The following is a 19,071-nucleotide window of genomic DNA, read 5'->3' as shown; positions in this document are numbered from 1 at the left end:
CACAGCCCCTGTGCCGCCTCACAGGGCTCTGCTGACCCAGCCAGGACCAGCAGCGCAGAGCACACAGCACCCAGCGAGCTCTCCCAGGGCCCTGGGGCCACTTCTCAACATCAATAACTGTGCCCTGACCCCCTTAATCGTCCGTGCCCCTCAGATCGGGCTCGCGGATGTTACTCCCCACCAACGGTCGCTGGGAGGAGGTGGGAAAGCTCTTCCACCTTTCTCAGGTGGGGAGAAGGAGAACATCATCCATCAGTGGTGAAAGCTTCCTCCTGTGAGCACAGCACCTTTTGCCAGCACAAAGCAAGGTCACGTAGGGATAATTCCCCTGCAGAGGAGGCTGAGAAACTGTCCCTTGGCCCCCATGGTCCTGAGGAACCAGCTGTCTTTGTGCATGTGGGTCTTTCAAGGCATCCAGAGCTGGAGAGCTGCCCTAGTCCTGGCAGCCTGTGGTCCCTCACTGCAGGAGAGACTTCGAAGTGCTGGAGCGAGTGGAGAGAAGGGAACGGAGCTGGTGAGGGGCTGGAGCACAAGTGTGATGGGAGCGGCTGAGGGAGCTGGGGGGTTCAGCTGGAGAACAGGAGCTGAGGGGAGACCTTCTGATCTCTGAACTGCCTGAAAGGAGCTTGGAGCCAGGGGGGTCGGGCTCTGCTCCCCAGGAACAAGCGCCAGGAGCAGAGGAAACGGCCTCAAGTTGCACCAGGGGAGGTTGAGGTTGGATCTGGGAACAATTTCTTCCCCAAAGGGCTGTGGGGCATTGGAACAGGCTGCCCAGGGCAGTGCTGGAGTCACCATCCCTGGAGGGCTGGACAGACGGACATGAGGTTCTCAGGGACATGGGGCAGTGCCAATGTGAGGTTAATGCTTGGACTTGATGTTCTTGAGGGTCTTTTCCAACTAAAATGATTCTATGATTGTGTGATGCTAATGAAGGTACTGGCAGGCACAGCCCTGCTGCCCAAATCCAAGGCTGCCCAGACCAGAATAAGCCCAGGCTTCTCCATCTGATGCTCCAGGCTGTTCCTCATCTCTGGGGACAGTCAGCAAGAGCTTCAGACCATGAGGTCCTTTTGGCATCACCGTGCTGATAGCTCCATCTCTCCTCTGTGCTGGGAGGCTGCTCCAGAGCCCCCTCACCTTGGCAGCCGCTGCCCGCTCGGTCTGTCCCCGCAGGGCGGCACAGCCGCAGTGTGGCACGGGCTGGCTTCGCGGCGGGAATGCAGGCGCTCGCTGTTTCTCCTCACCCTCTTCTCTGCCTGTCTCCCAAGGGTTTCCTGCTGGAGGGCAAGCAGCTGAGGCTCCTGCAAGCGCTGGGGAGGGACGAGCGCATCCTCATGAAGCTCAACTCCGTCTTTGGGGTGAGTTGTGGCTGGGGAAGGGCAGCTGGTGGTCACCAGGGAAGGCTTTGCCCCATGTCCACGTGGTGTAGGACTGAGCCACCCCAGGCTCACGGCCACCCTGGTGTAGAATTAAACATCTCCAGGGCCCCTCCAGCCTCTCCCATCCACAAATACACCCGAGATGTCCCACACTAAACACTTCTTGCCACCCATTCGCACCTTGCATGGCCAGAGGGGACCCTTCTGCTCTGGGGAAATTAATGATGATTAATTAATAATTAAAATAATGAGCTCATTAATGGTGATCTATATGGAAAGGGGCAGTGTCAGGAGGACGGAGCCAGGCTCTTCTGGGTGACAGCCAGTGACAGGACAAGGGGCAATGGGTGCAAACTGGAACACAGGAGGTTCCAATTAAATTTGAGAAGCAACTTGTTGGGGGTGAGGGTGGCAGAGCCTGGCCCAGGCTGCCCAGGGAGGTTGTGGAGTCTCCTTCTCTGCAGACATTCAAACCCGCCTGGACACCTTCCTGTGGAACCTCAGCTGGGTGTTCCTGCTCCATGGGGGGATTGCACTGGATGAGCTTTCCAGGGCCCTTCAACCCCTGACACTCTGGGATTCTGTGACCCCTGAGAGTTCTCACTTTGGAAAAGTCGGAAGGTGCACATTTTGAACCATCATGACAGAGATTTGGGATTCCTCGAATTTGAATCAGATGTGTAGTAACTAAACTCCCAAACTGTACCCGAATCCGTGTTGTTTAATGTTCTTTAGTGTTGGCAGAGTGTTCAGTAACTTTGGATAAACCGAATTTCTAGATGGTTCTCTTTTTCTGGTCAGAAGAAAGCCTGTGTGTAGATTATCGCCTGCCTAAATAGATCTTTGATGTTGTTCTGCAGCCGCACTGCTGGCCTGAAGACCAAAGTGCAGGGACCATTGTGGCCAGCTGGGGACACAGAGACTCGCACCCGCCGGCACCGAGGGAGGGGACCGGCCACCCCGGCCCATGGCCGGTCCCAGGTCGACGGGCTCCTCCACACCAAGGCCAGGGCAGCGTAGGGAGCGCTGGCCACAAAAGTCACCCTGGCGGCTCCTGAGGGGGTACCTGCGGGGGGATGGGCATTTCCCTGAGGAGCCCTGAGGGGAACTGGCCCAACCCACGCCCATCCTTCCCCCTCAGGCCTCCCTGCCGCCACAACAGGGTGTCCCAGGGCCTGGCCAGGATCCCTGGGGCAGGAGAGGGGCTGAGAGACCAGCGCAGGGTCCCTGGCTGCTGGGAACACCCTGCCCCTGGGGATGGCCGCTCTGGCTCCCCATGGGGCTGCTCCCTGCAGGCCCTGGGCTGTGTCCCCCAAACCCTGACACAGGGGCTCTCTGGGGCGGCTGCACCATCCCCTGCGACAGCTCAGCCCTGGGGCACCGGGCAGCCCTTGTGTGTCACTGTGATGTCACCGGTGCATCACAAACGTGGCCCCTATTTAAGTGGGTTTCGGGGAGGCTCAGGTGTCACTTCGACTGCACGCGAGCCAGTGAGCAAGCGAGCAAGCGAGATGGGCAAGTGTGTGAAAAACACATCAGAGATGGAAAGAAAAGCAAAGGCGCAGGTAGGAGCGGGTGCTTCGGTGTCACCCCAACCTCTCCTCGCCCCGGGGATCTCGCCGGGTTTCTCGGCCTCCCCAGCTGACACTTTGCACATCCCCTTGTCCTGCAGAGACCCCAGAGGAGATTCAGGCGCTGCGTCAGGAACATGGGGGATTGGCAGCTGATCCTGCTGATCTTCATCTTCTTCCTGACTGTCTGGGTCCTCTGCAACATCCTGCTGCCCCGCATCATCACCTCGCTGGGCAGCATGGGTGTGAGCATCTACATGGCCCGTTGGGCCAGCAACATCAAGGCCAAGGTCAGTGTCTGTCCTGGGCCCCGTTTTGGGAGGGAACAGTGAGCAGTGCCCATTGCCCACCCAGCCGGGCCCCTGCCCTGGAGCCACCGAGCCACCTCCGCTGGGCACCAGGCTTGGGGCTGGGCCACTCCTGTCCCTGTCACTCCAGCCACCCTTCCCAGGGTCCTTGTTTCCTGGCCGAGGGGGGACACCCCACACTGACCCGGGCTTTGCTTCCTGCGGACAGGGCACCTGTGTGAGGAAGAGACTTAAGAGCAGCAGAGGGACGGACCCCATGGGGAAGCAGCCCCGTCCCAGAGCTGCCCTGGGCAAGACTGCGGCTCCCGGCCAAGGGAGCCCATCGCAGCCAGAGCCCTGTGAAAGCAAGGAGGTGTGTGCAGAGAGCTCCAGGTCTGGGTAAGGAGAGCCCTTCCCTGCAGGGGGAGCCCCTCGGGAGCCCCTGCCTTGGGCTGAAGGTTCCCAGCCCCTCGTTCTGCCCTCACGCTGCTGGGCTGGGCTTGGCCCGTGTCCCCAGGTCCCCAGCTCAGCCAGCAATCCCAGAGCTGGCAGGGCTGGCACCGGGGAGCTGGGAGATCTCCCATGGGACGGGAGAAGGCAGAGAGAGGGTGCTGGGTCTGTCCTGCCCCACAGCAGCCCCCACAGTCCAGCCGCTCTTTCCCCCACAGCCAGTGCATTCCCCAGCAAGGAGAATCGTGGAGAAGCAGCTGCGATGGGGAAGCAGCCTCTGCAAGGGAGCTCCCCCAGGAGACAGAAAACAAGGCTCCAGGTGGACGTTCCCGTGCTGACAGCAGCTCTGAGCTCCCCAGGAACCGCCACTCCATCGGCAACATGGAGGAGCTCAGCAAATCCCTGATGGAGTCCCTGGACATGACCAAAGTCTGCCACGACCTGATGGAGGAGCCAAAGGCAACATCTTAGAAGAGCGCGACTCCAGCCTTGCACAAATCCAAGAGCAGAGAATATCTGGTCTGCCTGCAGTGCCGTCGGTGCGTCACCAGCAGCTGCCCGCACTGCAGCGAGCCCCAGGAACAACAGGACCTGCCCATGCTGGTCGTCTTCCTCCACGGATACTACCTGGTGGTGGCCAAGGGCCAAGTGGTGGAGATGAAGCTGGAACTGAAATTTGAGCTGGTCATCGGTGGGAAGCCAGTCTACACGTGGGAGAAAGACCAGCTGCTCGGCCAAAGGAGCCACACGGACCGCGACGAGCCCATAAGCCTTTCGGGCAGCAAAAGCTCGAAAGCCCCGTACGCTGTCCTCAGGACACCACAGGGACAGATGGGACTGGATGGGCAGGACATCAGGGCTTCTCCTGAGCAGCAGCCTTGCACAAAACGCGGCGGTGCCGGCAGCGCAGACCTGCAGCCGGCTGGCCAGGGGGGGTCTCTCCCCAGCACGGTCTCCACGCGGTCCAGTAGCCCTGGGGACATTGAGACCTCGCAGGTGTCGTGTCCCATCCTCAGCGCCCAGGGGACACCAGAGCGACGGACAGGACTGGCCAAGAAGGACACAAGGGCTGCGCCAGACCTGCAGCCGGCTGGGCAGGGGGAGCCTCTCCCCAACACGTTGCCCACGTATCTCTGGCCCGCATGGGCACAGCCCCCTACCCCTGTGGCCCTGGAGCGGCTGCGCAGGGCTGCGCTGGAGCCGCTGCCAGCAGTGGGGTTGAAGGGCTTGGAGCCGGGCTTCAGTCGGCAGCAGCGCATCCGGTACTCCTGGGCCAACGTGAAAAGGAGACTGAGGGCTGCACTGAAGTATTTCTGCATCGCTGGGAACTCGGAACCCACAGACGCCATGGAGTGGGAGCAGATGGTGCGACTGGATCTCCAGCGCAGGGCTGACGCTCTTCTGCACATCACAGAGGTGGTGGTGTAGAGCTTTGGCAGAACGAGATGGGACGGCGAGGAGCGTGGGCAGGGGCGGCGCAGCGTGGGAGGCCGGGGCCGGGCTGTCCCGTGCAGCTGTCAGAGCCAGGTTGGTGGGGAGGTGTTTCTGCAGGACGAGGTCCTGTGGAGTGTTGGGGTGGCGCTGGCAGACGGGGTGGCTTCTGCTGGTGCTGGTTTGGATGGGGGTGACACAAAGTGCTGACTCCCCACCAGCTGGGTCCCCTTGGCCCATGGAGGTGCTCCAGCAGATGGCCGCTGGTTCCCGTGTGCGTTGAGCCAGCTGCCCCCACCCTGCTGGGGCCCAGGAGACGCCCCATGCTGCTGCTCACACCCCCGACTCGTTTGCTCCCTCTGCAGCCCCGGCCCAAGGACAGGAGGAGCCCCCAAGCGCCTCGAGCTCTGCTGGGATGGAGCGAAGATCCGCCTGCCGCCTCTGGAGGCCTCGAGCAGCTGTGAGCGGAGAACTCGGCGCTGACACCATGCTTCTCTCACCATTAAACTCTGCAATCTTTGAAACAGTCTCAAGAGCTCTTCATTTCTGGACTAAACCGGGGGAACAAGCTCCAGGCTCCGCGGGGCTGGCGGGGGGCGCTGTGCACAGCGGGATCCTGGCACAGCCCCTGTGCCGCCTCACAGGGCTCTGCTGACCCAGCCAGGACCAGCAGCGCAGAGCACACAGCACCCAGTGAGCTCTCCCAGGGCCCTGGGGCCACTTCTCAACATCAATAACTGTGCCCTGACCCCCTTAATCGTCCGTGCCCCTCAGATCCGGCTCGCGGATGTTACTCCCCACCAACGGTCGCTGGGAGGAGGTTGGAAAGCTCTTCCACCTTCCTCAGGTGGGGAGAAGGAGAACATCATCCATCAGTGGTGAAAGCTTCCTCCTGTGAGCACAGCACCTTTTGCCAGCACAAAGCAAGGTCACGTAGGGATAATTCCCCTGCAGAGGAGGCTGAGAAACTGTCCCTTGGCCCCCATGGTCCTGAGGAACCAGCTGTCTCTGTGCATGTGGGTCTTTCAAGGCATCCAGAGCTGGAGAGCTGCCCTAGTCCTGGCAGCCTTTGGTCCCTCACTGCAGGAGAGACTTCGAAGTGCTGGAGCGAGTGGAGAGAAGGGAATGGAGCTGGTGAGGGGCTGGAGCACAAGTGTGATGGGAGCGGCTGAGGGAGCTGGGGGGTTCAGCTGGAGAACGGGAGCTGAGGGGAGACCTTCTGATCTCTGAACTGCCTGAAAGGAGCTTGGGGCCAGGGGGGTCGGGCTCTGCTCCCCAGGAACAAGCGCCAGGAGCAGAGGAAACGGCCTCAAGTTGCGCCAGGGGAGGTTGAGGTTGGATCTGGGAACAATTTCTTCCCCAAAGGGCTGTGGGGCATTGGAACAGGCTGCCCAGGGCAGTGCTGGAGTCACCATCCCTGCAGGGCTGGACAGACGGACATGAGGTTCTCAGGGACATGGGGCAGTGCCAATGTGAGGTTAATGCTTGGACTTGATGTTCCTGAGGGTCTTTTCCAACTAAAATGATTCTATGATTGTGTGATGCTAATGAAGGTACTGGCAGGCACAGCCCTGCTGCCCAAATCCAAGGCTGCCCAGACCAGAATAAGCCCAGGCTTCTCCATCTGGTGCTCCAGGCTGTTCCTCATCTCTGGGGACAGTCAGCAAGAGCTTCAGACCATGAGGTCCTTTTGGCATCACCGTGCTGATAGCTCCATCTCTCCTCTGTGCTGGGAGGCTGCTCCAGAGCCCCCTCACCCTTGGCAGCCGCTGCCCGCTCGGTCTGTCCCCGCAGGGCGGCACAGCCGCAGTGTGGCACGGGCTGGCTTCGCGGCGGGAATGCAGGCGCTCGCTGTTTCTCCTCACCCTCTTCTCTGCCTGCCTCCCAAGGGTTTCCTGCTGGAGGGCAAGCAGCTGAGGCTCCTGCAAGCGCTGGGGAGGGACGAGCGCATCCTCATGAAGCTCGACTCCGTCTTTGGGGTGAGTTGTGGCTGGGGAAGGGCAGCTGGTGGTCACCAGGGAAGGCTCTGCCCCATGTCCACGTGGTGCAGGACTGAGCCACCCCAGGCTCACGGCCACCCTGGTGTAGAATTAAACATCTCCATGGCCCCTCCAGCCTCTCCCACCCACAAATGCAGCCGGGCTGTCCCACACTAAACACTTCTTACCACCCATTCGCACCTTGCATGGCCAGAGGAGACCCTTCTGCTCTGGAAAAATTAATGATGATTAATTAATAATTAAAATAATGACCTCATTAATGGTGATCTATATGGAAAGGGGCAGTGCAGGAGGACGGAGCCAGGCTCTTCTGGGTGACAACCAGTGATAGGACAAGGGCGATGGGTACAAACTGAAACACAGGAGGTTCCACTTAAATTTAGAGAAGCAACTTGTTTGGGGTGAGGGTGTCAGAGCCTGGCCCAGGCTGCCCAGGGAGGTTGTGGAGTCTCCTTCTCTGCAGCCATTCAAACCCGCCTGGACCCCTTCCTGTGGAACCTCAGCTGGGTGTTCCTGCTCCATGGGGGGATTGCACTGGTTGCGCGTTACAGGACCCTTCCAACCCCTGAGATTCTGGGATTCTGTGACCCCTGAGAGTTCTCACTTTGGAGAAGTCGGAAGGTGCACGTTTTGAACCATCATGACAGAGATTTGGGGTTCCTCGAATTTGAATGAGATGTGTAGTAACTCAACTCCCAAACTGTACCCAAATCCGCGTTGTTTAATGTTCCTTAGTGTTGGCAGAGTGTTCAGTAACTTTGGATAAACCGAATTTCTAGATGGTTCTCTTTTTCTGGTCAGAAGAAAGCCTGTGTGTAGATTATCGCCTGCCTAAATAGATCTTTGATGTTGTTCTGCAGCCGCACTGCTGGCCTGAAGACCAAAGTGCAGGGACCATTGTGGCCAGCTGGGGACACAGAGACTCGCACCCGCCGGCACCGAGGGAGGGGACCGGCCACCCTGGCCCATGGCCGGTCCCAGGTCGACGGGCTCCTCCACACCAAGGCCAGGGCAGCGTAGGGAGCGTTGGCCACAAAAGTCACCCTGGCGGCTCCTGAGGGGGTACCTGCGGGGGGATGGGCATTTCCCTGAGGAGCCCTGAGGGGAACTGGCCCAACCCACGCCCATCCTTCCCCCTCAGGCCTCCCTGTCGCCACAACAGGGTGTCCCAGGGCCTGGCCAGGATCCCTGGGGCAGGAGAGGGGCTGAGAGACCAGCGCAGGGTCCCTGGCTGCTGGGAACCCCCTGCCCCTGGGGTGGCCGCTCTGGCTCCCCATGGGGCTGCTCCCTGCAGGCCCTGGGCTGTGTCCCCCAAACCCTGACACAGGGGCTCTCTGGGGCGGCTGCACCATCCCCTGTGCCAGCTCAGCCCTGGGTCACCGGGCAGCCCTTGTGTGTCACTGTGATGTCACCGGTGCATCACAAACGTGGCCCCTATTTAAGTGGGTTTCGGGGAGGCTCAGGTGTCACTTTGACTGCACGCGAGCCAGTGAGCAAGCGAGCAAGCGAGATGGGCAAGTGTGTGGAAAGCACATCAGAGATGGAAAGAAAAGCAAAGGCGCAGGTAGGAGCGGGTGCTTCGGTGTCACCCCAACCTCTCCTCGCCCCGGGGATCTCGCCGGGTTTCTCGGCCTCCCCAGCTGACACTTTGCACATCCCCTTGTCCTGCAGAGACCCCAGAGGAGATTCAGGCGCTGCGTCAGGAACATGGGGGATTGGCAGCTGATCCTGCTGATCTTCATCTTCTTCCTGACTGTCTGGATCCTCTGCAACATCCTGCTGCCCCGCATCATCACCTCGCTGGGCAGCATGGGTGTGAGCATCTACATGGCCCGTTGGGCCAGCAACATCAAGGCCAAGGTCAGTGTCTGTCCTGGGCCCCGTTTTGGGAGGGAACAGTGAGCAGTGGCCATTGCCCACCCAGCCGGGCCCCTGCCATGGAGCCACCGAGCCACCTCCGCTGGGCACCAGGCTTGGGGCTGGGCCACTCCTGTCCCTGTCACTCCAGCCACCCTTCCCAGGGTCCTTGTTTCCTGGCCGAGGGGGGACACCCCACACTGACCCGGGCTTTGCTTCCTGCGGACAGGGCACCTCTGTGAGGATGAAACCTCAGAGCAGCAGAGGGACGGACCCCATGGGGAAGCAGCCCCGTCCCAGAGCTGCCCTGGGCAAGACTGCGGCTCCCGGCCAAGGGAGCCCATCGCAACCAGAGCCCTGTGAAAGCAAGGAGGTGTCTGCAGAGAGCTCCAGGTCTGGGTAAGGAGAGCCCTTCCCTGCAGGGGCAGCCCCTCGGGAGCCCCTGCCTTGGGCTCAAGGTTCCCAGCCCCTCGTTCTGCCCTCACGCTGCTGGGCTGGGCTTGGCCCGTGTCCCCAGGTCCCCAGCTCAGCCAGCGATCCCAGAGCTGGCAGGGCTGGCACCGGGGAGCTGGGAGATCTCCCATGGGACGGGAGAAGGCAGAGAGAGGGTGCTGGGTCTGTCCTGCCCCACAGCAGCCCCCACAGTCCAGCCGCTCTTTCCCCCACAGCCAGTGCATTCCCCAGCAAGGAGAATCGTGGAGAAGCAGCTGCGATGGGGAAGCAGCCTCTGCAAGGGAGCTCCCCCAGGAGACAGAAAACAAGGCTCCAGGTGGACGTTCCCGTGCTGACAGCAGCTCCGAGCTCCCCAGGAACCAGCACTCCATCGGTAACATGGAAGAGCTCAGCAGATCCCTGATGGACTCCCTGGACATGACCAAAGTCTGCCACGACCTGATGGAGGAGCCAAAGGCAACATCTCAGAAGAGCGCGACTCCAGCCTTGCACAAATCCAAGAGCAGAGAATATCTGGTCTGCCTGCAGTGCCGTCGGTGCGTCACCAGCAGCTGCCCGCACTGCAGCGAGCCCCAGGAACAACAGGACCTGCCCATGCTGGTCGTCTTCCTCCACGGATACTACCTGGTGGTGGCCAAGGGCCAAGTGGTGGAGATGAAGCTGGAACTGAAATTTGAGCTGGTCATCGGTGGGAAGCCAGTCTACACGTGGGAGAAAGACCAGCTGCTCGGCCAAAGGAGCCACGCGGACCGCGACGAGCCCATAAGCCTTTCGGGCAGCAAAAGCTCGAAAGCCCCGTACGCTGTCCTCAGGACACCACAGGGACAGATGGGACTGGATGGGCAGGACATCAGGGCTTCTCCTGAGCAGCAGCCTTGCACAAAACGCGGCGGTGCCGGCAGCGCAGACCTGCAGCCGGCTGGCCAGGGCGGGTCTCTCCCCAGCACGGTCTCCACGCGGTCCAGTAGGCCTGGGGACAGTGAGACCTCGCAGGTGTCGTGTCCCATCCTCAGCGCCCAGGGGACACCAGAGGGACAGACAGGACTGGCCAAGAAGGACACAAGGGCTGCGCCAGACCTGCAGCCGGCTGGGCAGGGGGAACCTCTCCCCAACACGTTGCCCACGTATCTCTGGCCCGCATGGGCACAGCCCCCTACCCCTGTGGCCCTGGAGCGGCTGCGCAGGGCTGCGCTGGAGCCGCTGCCAGCAGTGGGGTTCAAGGGCTTGGAGCCGGGCTTCAGTCGGCAGCAGCGCATCCGGTACTCCTGGGCCAACGTGAAAAGGAGACTGAGGGCTGCACTGAAGTATTTCTGCATCGCTGGGAACTCGGAACCCACAGACGCCATGGAGTGGGAGCAGATGGTGCGACTGGATCTCCAGCGCAGGGCTGACGCTCTTCTGCACATCACAGAGGTGGTGGTGTAGAGCTTTGGCAGAACGAGATGGGACGGCGAGGAGCGTGGGCAGGGGCGGCGCAGCGTGGGAGGCCGGGGCCGGGCTGTCCCGTGCAGCTGTCAGAGCCAGGTTGGTGGGGAGATGTTTCTGCAGGACGAGGTCCTGTGGAGTGTTGGGGTGGCGCTGGCAGACGGGGTGGCTTCTGCTGGTGCTGGTTTGGATGGGGGTGACACAAAGTGCTGACTCCCCACCAGCTGGGTCCCCTTGGCCCATGGAGGTGCTCCAGCAGGTGGCCGCTGGTTCCCGTGTGCGCTGAGCCAGCTGCCCCCACCCTGCTGGGGCCCAGGAGACGCCCCATGCTGCTGCTCACACCCCCGACTCGTTTGCTCCCTGTGCAGCCCCGGCCCAAGGACAGGAGGAGCCCCCAAGCGCCTGGAGCTCTGCTGGGATGGAGCGAAGATCCGCCTGCCGCCTCTGGAGGCCTCGAGCAGCTGTGAGCGGAGAACTCGGCGCTGACACCATGCTTCTCTCACCATTAAACTCTGCAATCCTTGAAACAGTCTCAAGAGCTCTTTGTTTCTGGACTAAACAGGGAGAACAAGCTCCAGGCTCCGCGGGGCTGGCGGGGGGCGCTATGCACAGCGGGATCCTGGCACAGCCCCTGTGCCGCCTCACAGGGCTCTGCTGACCCAGCCAGGACCAGCAGCGCAGAGCACACAGCACCCAGTGAGCTCTCCCAGGGCCCTGGGGCCACTTCTCAACATCAATAACTCTGCCCTGACCCCCTTAATCGTCCGTGCCTCTCAGATCGGGCTCGCGGATGTTACTCCCCACCAACGGTCGCTGGGAGGAGGTGGGAAAGCTCTTCCACCTTCCTCAGGTGGGTATGGATGTATCCCAGCTATGGCGAGTAGGAGAACGTCATCCATCAGTGGTGAAAGCTTCCTCCTGTGAGCACAGCACCTTTTGCCAGCACAAAGCAAGGTCACGTAGGGATAATTCCCCTGCAGAGGAGGCTGAGAAACTGTCCCTTGGCCCCCATGGTCCTGAGGAACCAGCTGTCTCTGTGCATGTGGGTCTTTCAAGGCATCCAGAGCTGGAGAGCTGCCCTAGTCCTGGCAGCCTTTGGTCCCTCACTGCAGGAGAGACTTCGAAGTGCTGGAGCGAGTGGAGAGAAGGGAATGGAGCTGGTGAGGGGCTGGAGCACAAGTGTGATGGGAGCGGCTGAGGGAGCTGGGGGGTTCAGCTGGAGAACAGGAGCTGAGGGGAGACCTTCTGATCTCTGAACTGCCTGAAAGGAGCTTGGAGCCAGGGGGGTCGGGCTCTGCTCCCCAGGAACAAGCGCCAGGAGCAGAGGAAACGGCCTCAAGTTGCGCCAGGGGAGGTTGAGGTTGGATCTGGGAACAATTTCTTCCCCAAAGGGCTGTGGGGCATTGGAACAGGCTGCCCAGGGCAGTGCTGGAGTCACCATCCCTGGAGGGCTGGACAGACGGACATGAGGTTCTCAGGGACATGGGGCAGTGCCAATGTGAGGTTAATGCTTGGACTTGATGCTCTTGAGGGTCTTTTCCAACTAAAATGATTCTATGATTGTGTGATGCTAATGAAGGTACTGGCAGGCACAGCCCTGCTGCCCAAATCCAAGGCTGCCCAGACCAGAATAAGCCCAGGCTTCTCCATCTGATGCTCGAGGCTGTTCCTCATCTCTGGGGACAGTCAGCAAGAGCTTCAGACCATGATGTTCTTTTGGCATCACCGTGCTGATAGCTCCATCTCTCCTTTGTGCTGGGAGGCTGCTCCAGAGCCCCCTCACCCTTGGCAGCCGCTGCCCGCTCGGTCTGTCCCCGCAGGGCGGCACAGCCGCAGTGTGGCACGGGCTGGCTTCGCGGCGGGAATGCAGGCGCTCGCTGTTTCTCCTCACCCTCTTCTCTGCCTGCCTCCCAAGGGTTTCCTGCTGGAGGGCAAGCAGCTGAGGCTCCTGCAAGCGCTGGGGAGGGACGAGCGCATCCTCATGAAGCTCGACTCCGTCTTTGGGGTGAGTTGTGGCTGGGGAAGGGCAGCTGGTGGTCACCAGGGAAGGCTCTGCCCCATGTCCACGTGGTGCAGGACTGAGCCACCCCAGGCTCACGGCCACCCTGCTGTAGAATTAAACATCTCCAGGGCCCCTCCAGCCTCTCCCATCCACAAATACACCCGGGCTGTCCCACACTAAACACTTCTTACCACCCATTCGCACCTTGCGTGGCATGGCCAGAGGGGACCCTTCTGCTCTGGGGAAATTAATGATGATTAATTAATAATTAAAATAATGACCTCATTAATGGTGATCTATATGGAAAGGGGCACTGTCAGGAGGACGGAGCCAGGCTCTTCTGGGTGACAACCAGTGACAGGACAAGGGGCAATGGGTGCAAACTGGAACACAGGAGGTTCCACTGAAAGAGGAGAAGCAACTTGTTGGGGGTGAGGGTGTCAGAGCCTGGCCCAGGCTGCCCAGGGAGGTTGTGGAGTCTCCTTCTCTGCAGACATTCAAACCCGCCTGGACCCCTTCCTGTGGAACCTCAGCTGGGTGTTCCTGCTCCATGGGGGGATTGCACTGGATGAGCTTTCCAGGGCCCTTCCAACCCCTGACATTCTGGGATTCTGTGACCCCTGAGAGTTCTCACTTTGGAGAAGTCGGAAGGTGCACGTTTCGAACCATCATGACAGAGATTTGGGGTTCCTCGAATTTGAATGAGATGTGTAGTAACTAAACTCCCAAACTGTACCCGAATCCGTGTTGTTTAATGTTCTTTAGTGTTGGCAGATTGTTCAGTAACTTTGGATAAACCGAATTTCTAGATGGTTCTCTTTTTCTGGACAGAAGAAAGCCTGTGTGTAGATTATCGCCTGCCTAAATAGATCTTTGATGTTGTTCTGCAGCCGCACTGCTGGCCTGAAGACCAAAGTGCAGGGACCATTGTGGCCAGCTGGGGACACAGAGACTCGCACCCGCCGGCACCGAGGGAGGGGACCGGCCACCCCGGCCCATGGCCGGTCCCAGGTCGACGGGCTCCTCCACACCAAGGCCAGGGCAGCACAGGGAGCGTTGGCCACAAAAGTCACCCTGGCGGCTCCTGAGGGGGTACCTGCGGGGGGATGGGCATTTCCCTGAGGAGCCCTGAGGGGAACTGGCCCAACCCACCCCCATCCTTCTCCCTCAGGCCTCCCTGTCGCCACAACAGGGTGTCCCAGGGCCTGGCCAGGATCCCTGGGGCAGGAGAGGGGCCGAGAGACCAGCGCAGGGTCCCTGGCTGCTGGGAACCCCCTGCCCCTGGGGATGGCCGCTCTGGCTCCCCATGGGGCTGCTCCCTGCAGGCCCTGGGCTGTGTCCCCCAAACCCTGACACAGGGGCTCTCTGGGGCGGCTGCACCATCCCCTGTGCCAGCTCAGCCCTGGGTCACCGGGCAGCCCTTGTGTGTCACTGTGATGTCACCGGTGCATCACAAACGTGGCCCCTATTTAAGTGGGTTTTGGGGAGGCTCAGGTGTCACTTCGACTGCACGCGAGCCAGTGAGCAAGCGAGCAAGCGAGATGGGCAAGTGTGTGGAAAACACATCAGAGATGGAAAGAAAAGCAAAGGCGCAGGTAGGAGCGGGTGCTTCGGTGTCACCCCAACCTCTCCTCGCCCCGGGGATCTCGCCGGGTTTCTCGGCCTCCCCAGCTGACACTTTGCACATCCCCTTGTCCTGCAGAGACCCCAGAGGAGATTCAGGCGCTGCGTCAGGAACATGGGGGATTGGCAGCTGATCCTGCTGATCTTCATCTTCTTCCTGACTGTCTGGGTCCTCTGCAACATCCTGCTGCCCCGCATCATCACCTCGCTGGGCAGCATGGGTGTGAGCATCTACATGGCCCGTTGGGCCAGCAACATCAAGGCCAAGGTCAGTGTCTGTCCTGGGCCCCGTTTTGGGAGGGAACAGTGAGCAGTGGCCATTGCCCACCCAGCCGGGCCCCTGCCCTGGAGCCACCGAGCCACCTCCGCTGGGCACCAGGCTTGGGGCTGGGCCACTCCTGTCCCTGTCACTCCAGCCACCCTTCCCAGGGTCCTTGTTTCCTGGCCGAGGAGGGACACCCCACACTGACCCGGGCTTTGCTTCCTGCGGACAGGGCACGTGTGTGAGGAAGAGACTTAAGAGCAGCAGAGGGACGGACCCCATGGGGAAGCAGCCCCGTCCCAGAGCTGCCCCGGGCAAGACTGCGGCTCCCGGCCAAGGGAGCCCATCGCAGCCAGAGCCCTGTGAAAGCAAGGAGGTGTCTGCAGAGAGCTCCAGGTCTGGGTAAGGAGAGCCCTTCCCTGCAGGGGCAGCCCCTCGGGAGCCCCTGCCTTGGGCTGAAGGTTCCCAGCCCCTCGTTCTGCCCTCACGCTGCTGGGCTAGGCTTGGCCCGTGTCCCCAGGTCCCCAGCTCAGCCTGCGATCCCAGAGCTGGCAGGGCTGGCACCGGGGAGCTGGGAGATCTCCCATGGGACGGGAGAAGGCAGAGAGAGGGTGCTGGGTCTGTCCTGCCCCACAGCAGCCCCCACAGTCCAGCCGCTCTTTCCCCCACAGCCAGTGCATTCCCCAGCAAGGAGAATCGTGGAGAAGCAGCTGCAATGGGGAAGCAGCCTCTGCAAGGGAGCTCCCCCAGGAGACAGAAAACAAGGCTCCAGGTGGACGTTCCCGTGCTGACAGCAGCTCCGAGCTCCCCAGGAACCAGCACTCCATCGGTAACATGGAAGAGCTCAGCAGATCCCTGATGGAGTCCCTGGACATGACCAAAGTCTGCCACGACCTGATGGAGGAGCCAAAGGCAACATCTCAGAAGAGCGCGACTCCAGCCTTGCGCAAATCCAAGAGCAGAGAATATCTGGTCTGCCTGCAGTGCCGTCGGTGCGTCACCAGCAGCTGCCCGCACTGCAGCGAGCCCCAGGAACAACAGGACCTGCCCATGCTGGTCGTCTTCCTCCACGGGTACTACCTGGTGGTGGCCAAGGGCCAAGTGGTGGAGATGAAGCTGGAACTGAAATTTGAGCTGGTCATCGGTGGGAAGCCAGTCTACACGTGGGAGAAAGACCAGCTGCTCGGCCAAAGGAGCCACGCGGACCGCGACGAGCCCATAAGCCTTTCGGGCAGCAAAAGCTCAAAAGCCCCGTACGCTGTCCTCAGGACACCACAGGGACAGATGGGACTGGATGGGCAGGACATCAGGGCTTCTCCTGAGCAGCAGCCTTGCACAAAACGCGGCGGTGCCGGCAGCACAGACCTGCAGCCGGCTGGCCAGGGGGGGTCTCTCCCCAGCACGGTCTCCACGCGGTCCAGTAGGCCTGGGGACAGTGAGACCTCGCAGGTGTCGTGTCCCATCCTCAGCGCCCAGGGGACACCAGAGGGACAGACAGGACTGGCCAAGAAGGACACAAGGGCTGCGCCAGACCTGCAGCCGGCTGGGCAGGGGGAGCCTCTCCCCAACACGTTGCCCACGTATCTCTGGCCCGCAAGGGCACAGCCCCCTACCCCTGTGGCCCTGGAGCGCCTGCGCAGGGCTGCGCTGGAGCCGCTGCCAGCAGTGGGGTTCAAGGGCTTGGAGCCGGGCTTCAGTCGGCAGCAGCGCATCCGGTACTCCTGGGCCAACGTGAAAAGGAGACTGAGGGCTGCACTGAAGTATTTCTGCATCGCTGGGAACTCGGAACCCACAGACGCCATGGAGTGGGAGCAGATGGTGCGACTGGATCTCCAGCGCAGGGCTGACGCTCTTCTGCACATCACAGAGGTGGTGGTGTAGAGCTTTGGCAGAACGAGATGGGACGGCGAGGAGCGTGGGCAGGGGCGGCGCAGCGTGGGAGGCCGGGGCCGGGCTGTCCCGTGCAGCTGTCAGAGCCAGGTTGGTGGGGAGGTGTTTCTGCAGGACGAGGTCCTGTGGAGTGTTGGGGTGGCGCTGGCAGACGGGGTGGCTTCTGCTGGTGCTGGTTTGGATGGGGGTGACACAAAGTGCTGACTCCCCACCAGCTGGGTCCCCTTGGCCCATGGAGGTGCTCCAGCAGATGGCCGCTGGTTCCCGTGTGCACTGAGCCAGCTGCCCCCACCCTGCTGGGGCCCAGGAGACGCCCCATGCTGCTGCTCACACCCCCGACTCGTTTGCTCCCTGTGCAGCTCCGGCCCAAGGACAGGAGGAGCCCCCAAGCGCCTCGAGCTCTGCTGGGATGGAGCAAAGATCCGCCTGCCGCCTCTGGAGGCCTCGAGCAGCTGTGAGCGGAGAACTCGGCGCTGACACCACGCTTCTCTCACCATTAAACTCTGCAATCCTTGAAACAGTCTGAAGAGCTCTTTGTTTCTGGACTAAACAGGGAGAACAAGCTCCAGGCTCCGCGGGGCTGGCGGGGGCAGGCGCTGTGCACAGCGGGATCCTGGCACAGCCCCTGTGCCGCCTCACAGGGCTCTGCTGACCCAGCCAGGACCAGCAGCGCAGAGCACACAGCACCCAGCGAGCTCTCCCAGGGCCCTGGGGCCACTTCTCAACATCAATAACTCTGTCCTGACCCCCTTAATCGTCCGTGCCTCTCAGATCGGGCTCGCGGATGTTACTCCCCACCAATGGTCGCTGGGAGGAGGTGGGAAAGCTCTTCCACCTTCCTCAGGTGGGTATGGATGTATCCCAGCTATGGCGAGTAGGAGAACATCATCCATCAGTGGTGAAAGCTTCCTCCTGTGAGCACAGCACCTTTTGCCAGCACAAAGCAAGGTCACGTAGGGATAATTCCCCTGCAGAGGAGGCTGAGAAACTGTCCCTTGGCCCCCATGGTCCTGAGGAACCAGCTGTCTCTGTGCATGTGGGTCTTTCAAGGCATCCAGTGCTGGAGAGCTGCCCTAGTCCTGGCAGCCTTTGGTCCCTCACTGCAGGAGAGACTTCGAAGTGCTGGAGCGAGTGGAGAGAAGGGAGCGGAGCTGGTGAGGGGCTGGAGCACAAGTGTGATGGGAGCGGCTGAGGGACCTGGGGGGTTCAGCTGGAGAACGGGAGCTGAGGGGAGACCTTCTGATCTCTGAACTGCCTGAAAGGAGCTTGGAGCCAGGGGGGTCGGGCTCTGCTCCCCAGGAACAAGCGCCAGGAGCAGAGGAAACGGCCTCAAGTTGCGCCAGGGGAGGTTGAGGTTGGATCTGGGAACAATTTCTTCCCCAAAGGGCTGTGGGGCATTGGAACAGGCTGCCCAGGGCAGTGCTGGAGTCACCATCCCTGCAGGGCTGGACAGACGGACATGAGGTTCTCAGGGACATGGGGCAGTGCCAATGTGAGGTTAATGCTTGGACTTGATGTTCTTGAGGGTCTTTTCCAACTAAAATGATTCTATGATTGTGTGATGCTAATGAAGGTACTGGCAGGCACAGCCCTGCTGCCCAAATCCAAGGCTGCCCAGACCAGAATAAGCCCAGGCTTCTCCGTCTGATACTCCAGGCTGTTCCTCATCTCTGGGGACAGTCAGCAAGAGCTTCGGACCATGATGTTCTTTCGGCATCACCGTGCTGATAGCTCCATCTCTCCTCTGTGCTGGGAGGCTGCTCCAGAGCCCCCTCACCCTTGGCAGCCGCTGCCCGCTCGGTCTGTCCCCGCAGGGCGGCACAGCCGCAGTGTGGCACGGGCTGGCTTCGCGGCGGGAATGCAGGCGCTCGCTGTTTCTCCTCACCCTCTTCTCTGCCTGCCTCCCAAGGGTTTCCTGCTGGAGGGCAAGCAGCTGAGGCTCCTGCAAGCGCTGGGGAGGAACGACCGCATCCTCATGAAGCTCGACTCCGTCTTTGGGGTGAGTTGTGGCTGGGGAAGGGCAGCTGGTGGTCACCAGGGAAGGCTCTGCCCCATGTCCACGTGGTGTAGGACTGAGCCACCCCAGGCTCACGGCCACCCTGCTGTAGAATTAAACATCTCCAGGGCCCCTCCAGCCTCTCCCATCCACGAATGCAGCCGGGCTGTCCCACACTAAACACTTCTTACCACCCATTCGCACCTTGCATGGCCAGAGGGGACCCTTCTGCTCTGGGGAAATTAATGATGATTAATTAATAATTAAAATAATGACCTCATTAATGGTGATCTATATGGAAAGGGGCAGTGTCAGGAGGACGGAGCCAGGCTCTTCTGGGTGACAGCCAGTGACAGGACAAGGGGCAATGGGTACAAACTGGAACACAGGAGGTTCCACTTAAATTTGAGAAGCAACTTGTTGGGGGTGAGGGTGTCAGAGCCTG

The 19,071-nt window shown here is 60.9% G+C and overlaps 2 protein-coding genes across 4 annotated transcripts; both read left to right on the top strand.

Annotated features, from left to right (window-relative positions):
• Position 1: 1 nt before the first annotated feature.
• On the top strand, positions 2-11,382 carry LOC139827664 (uncharacterized). Its single transcript, XM_071807195.1, has 8 exons — positions 2-514; positions 1,269-1,358; positions 2,240-2,944; positions 3,052-3,240; positions 3,467-3,610; positions 9,349-9,374; positions 9,644-10,952; positions 11,222-11,382. The coding sequence occupies exons 3-7, from the start codon at positions 2,456-2,458 to the stop codon at positions 10,851-10,853; spliced, it is 2,058 nt and encodes a 685-aa protein (XP_071663296.1). The 5' UTR covers positions 2-514; positions 1,269-1,358; positions 2,240-2,455; the 3' UTR covers positions 10,854-10,952; positions 11,222-11,382.
• A 370-nt stretch (positions 11,383-11,752) lies between these two features.
• LOC139827662 (uncharacterized) lies at positions 11,753-16,959 on the top strand. 3 transcript variants are annotated; one of them, XM_071807192.1, is made up of 6 exons: positions 11,753-12,013; positions 12,769-12,858; positions 13,746-13,866; positions 14,558-14,746; positions 14,973-15,142; positions 15,412-16,959. In XM_071807192.1, exons 4-6 carry the CDS (start codon positions 14,594-14,596, stop codon positions 16,619-16,621), a joined length of 1,533 nt encoding a protein of 510 aa, XP_071663293.1. In that variant the 5' UTR covers positions 11,753-12,013; positions 12,769-12,858; positions 13,746-13,866; positions 14,558-14,593; the 3' UTR covers positions 16,622-16,959. The 3 variants fall into 3 exon arrangements, with proteins under 3 accessions (XP_071663293.1, XP_071663294.1, XP_071663292.1); XM_071807193.1 differs by lacking the exon at positions 11,753-12,013 and having other exon boundaries at positions 12,643-12,858; XM_071807191.1 differs by lacking the exons at positions 11,753-12,013; positions 12,769-12,858; positions 13,746-13,866 and adding an exon at positions 14,020-14,450.
• Positions 16,960-19,071: the final 2,112 nt, after the last annotated feature.

This window comes from Patagioenas fasciata, chromosome 3 (assembly GCF_037038585.1).
Source record: "Patagioenas fasciata isolate bPatFas1 chromosome 3, bPatFas1.hap1, whole genome shotgun sequence".
Classification (NCBI taxonomy): Eukaryota; Metazoa; Chordata; class Aves; order Columbiformes; family Columbidae; genus Patagioenas; species Patagioenas fasciata.
This window is presented reverse-complemented; position numbering and strand designations above follow the sequence as displayed.